The sequence below is a fragment of the Triplophysa rosa genome, linkage group LG15 (genome assembly GCF_024868665.1).
Source record: "Triplophysa rosa linkage group LG15, Trosa_1v2, whole genome shotgun sequence".
In the NCBI taxonomy this organism is placed as follows: Eukaryota; Metazoa; Chordata; class Actinopteri; order Cypriniformes; family Nemacheilidae; genus Triplophysa; species Triplophysa rosa.
The window spans coordinates 444,537-446,693 of NC_079904.1; the positions used below are offsets into that span (position 1 = coordinate 444,537).

At 38.8% G+C, this 2,157-nt stretch overlaps 1 protein-coding gene across 1 annotated transcript in view; it reads left to right on the forward strand.

Annotated features, from left to right (window-relative positions):
• LOC130566018 (polyphosphoinositide phosphatase-like) overlaps window positions 1–2,151 on the forward strand; it is a 54,723-nt gene extending 52,572 nt beyond the window's left edge. Inside the window, exon 21 of the mRNA XM_057353219.1 lies at window positions 1,149–2,151. Coding sequence (XP_057209202.1) covers window positions 1,149–1,326 — 178 coding nt within the window. The 3' untranslated portion in view covers window positions 1,327–2,151. The remainder of the gene's footprint in view (window positions 1–1,148) is intronic.
• Window positions 2,152–2,157: the final 6 nt, after the last annotated feature.

The window sequence follows — 2,157 nt, forward strand, 5'->3', positions numbered from 1 at the left end:
AGAGAGAGAGAGACAGAGAGAGAGAGAGAGAGAGAGATGAAAAACTAAGATCAGACTCACTATAGAGACGGGCAGACACACACACACACACACACACACACACACACACATGGCTGGTGTCCACACTGTCATCTCAACACAACTCCACTTCCTAACACAATGCACAAAACACACGCACATACGGACGATGTTTGATGGAAAAACCAGACGTCTGAAAGTGTGTCAGACGATGAGAAAGTGGCGTGTGTGTCAGGAGAACACAAGGATGCTGTGTGTTAGCTGTCTGTCACAACACAAGAGAAAACAATCAATACATGATATTATTAGAGCCCTTTATTCTGATACTTACATCTATATTTTGATCTTGTCTAAATGATGTTTTTATATATTTACATATATGATATTATAAACCACCTTAAGTGCACTGCATACATCACACTTTTGAAGCTGAAACATGACAGAAGTAGAGAGGAATACAGGAGGTGTTTGTCAGATATTTGATATGTTGTGTTGATGTTGTATGTGTGTCGTGTAAACTGTATAAACTGAAGTTCAGTTTTGAAAATAATTTAAGAAGGTTATGCAAAAGCACATGAGCAAAGTGGATTGAATCAAGAGTCAAAAACAACAACATATTTAATAACTCGACTCAATGTTTCAGTCATTTACTGTCTGCTTTTTGTGTTTCTGTGCATTTGTTTCGTGTTTTTTTTGTCCGTTAGGGACTTGAGAAGCTTCTGATGAAAAGAAAACAGAGATTTTACTAGTGAACTGTAAGACATTTTCAAACTGTTGTAATTATGATAGCAAGAATGAGTCCTGATTGTTAACTGTGAATAGCGTCGCTGAATATAGAGTTTGACGCACATCTGTCTAAACGAGTCTAATTTTAACACATTTAATGACTGAAATGAAGAAGCTGTAAAGGTGTTTGATGAGTCAGCTTTCATTTAGAAGAGCAGAACATGACACGTACAAGAGCAAGAGAAACGGTTACTTTGGGATTTTTTCTCAAGGAAGGTTTGTGAGAAAACCAGATAAAGTTCTGCTTCTCTCACTCATAAACCTCGTGCCATTTATGTGTTGTGTTTGCTTTTGATCATACCGCCGGTTTGTAAGATGAAAACTGTGTTTGTTTTGAATGGCAGAGTTCCCGTGTCGTCTTTCTCATCAGCCAGTGTTTATGAGGTCTCCGCTCCAGACGTGGACGCCCGGAGTCGAGACGTTTTTCAGTCGCATGTAGAGACGGGCCGCGGCTGGGTCAGAACGCTGTGTCAGGAGGACGTTCTCATGTACCGTGAATACATCAGAAACAGATACATGTGAACCATCACATTCCTCCTTTTTAGTTCACTTTTTCTCTTTCACTTGTTTTCTTTTAGCAACTAAAAGAAATCGTGCTGAAATATTATTTTCTGAGAATTTTATTTCTGAGTTTCCCATCATGCCCTGCTGCTCACAAATGTTTTAATGATTTTCCGTAACCTATTCATCTTTTAAAAAATCTTAAGTAGACTTCAGGTATACTGTATGTAAAAGAGACTTTTATTAACCGCCCCCCCCCTCGTGTCTTACAGGTTCAGACCCTGTGATGGGTCATTTTTATTATGTCTCGTGTCAGATCTTTAAACTCAAACCCCTCACTGTCAAAATATAAAACACATTTCAGTTACAGTAAACTTGTAATAGTGATACGTTGCTAATAAATGTTGGTTGAGTCTGAGCTGGACCTTAATCTAAACTAAACTCCAGATTAGAGGTCAAAACATTGTCAAATATAAAAATGTTACAGTGATGTTTGTGTGATATAGAAGTGCATTAAACATGATACGTACCGTATTATTATGTACAGTTCTGAATGACAGTGGTGGTTAGAACACGTGCTGCTCGTGTGGGAAGTGCAGGTTTCATTTATGATGTAACGTTCTGATACTAATCAAATAAAAAGCCCAAAACAGAGTTCAATGATGTTTGCTTGCCAGCTACTGTAGCTCAACAACTTCAAACTCAAAAACACTTTCAGGTGAGGAGGATTTAACACACTGTGTGTGTGCTTCTGTGTTCGTAAGTGTGTGTGTGTGTGTGTGTGTGTCTGTGTGTGTGTGTGTGTGTGTGTGCGTGTGTCTGTGTGTGTGTGTGTCTGTGTGTGTGTGTGTG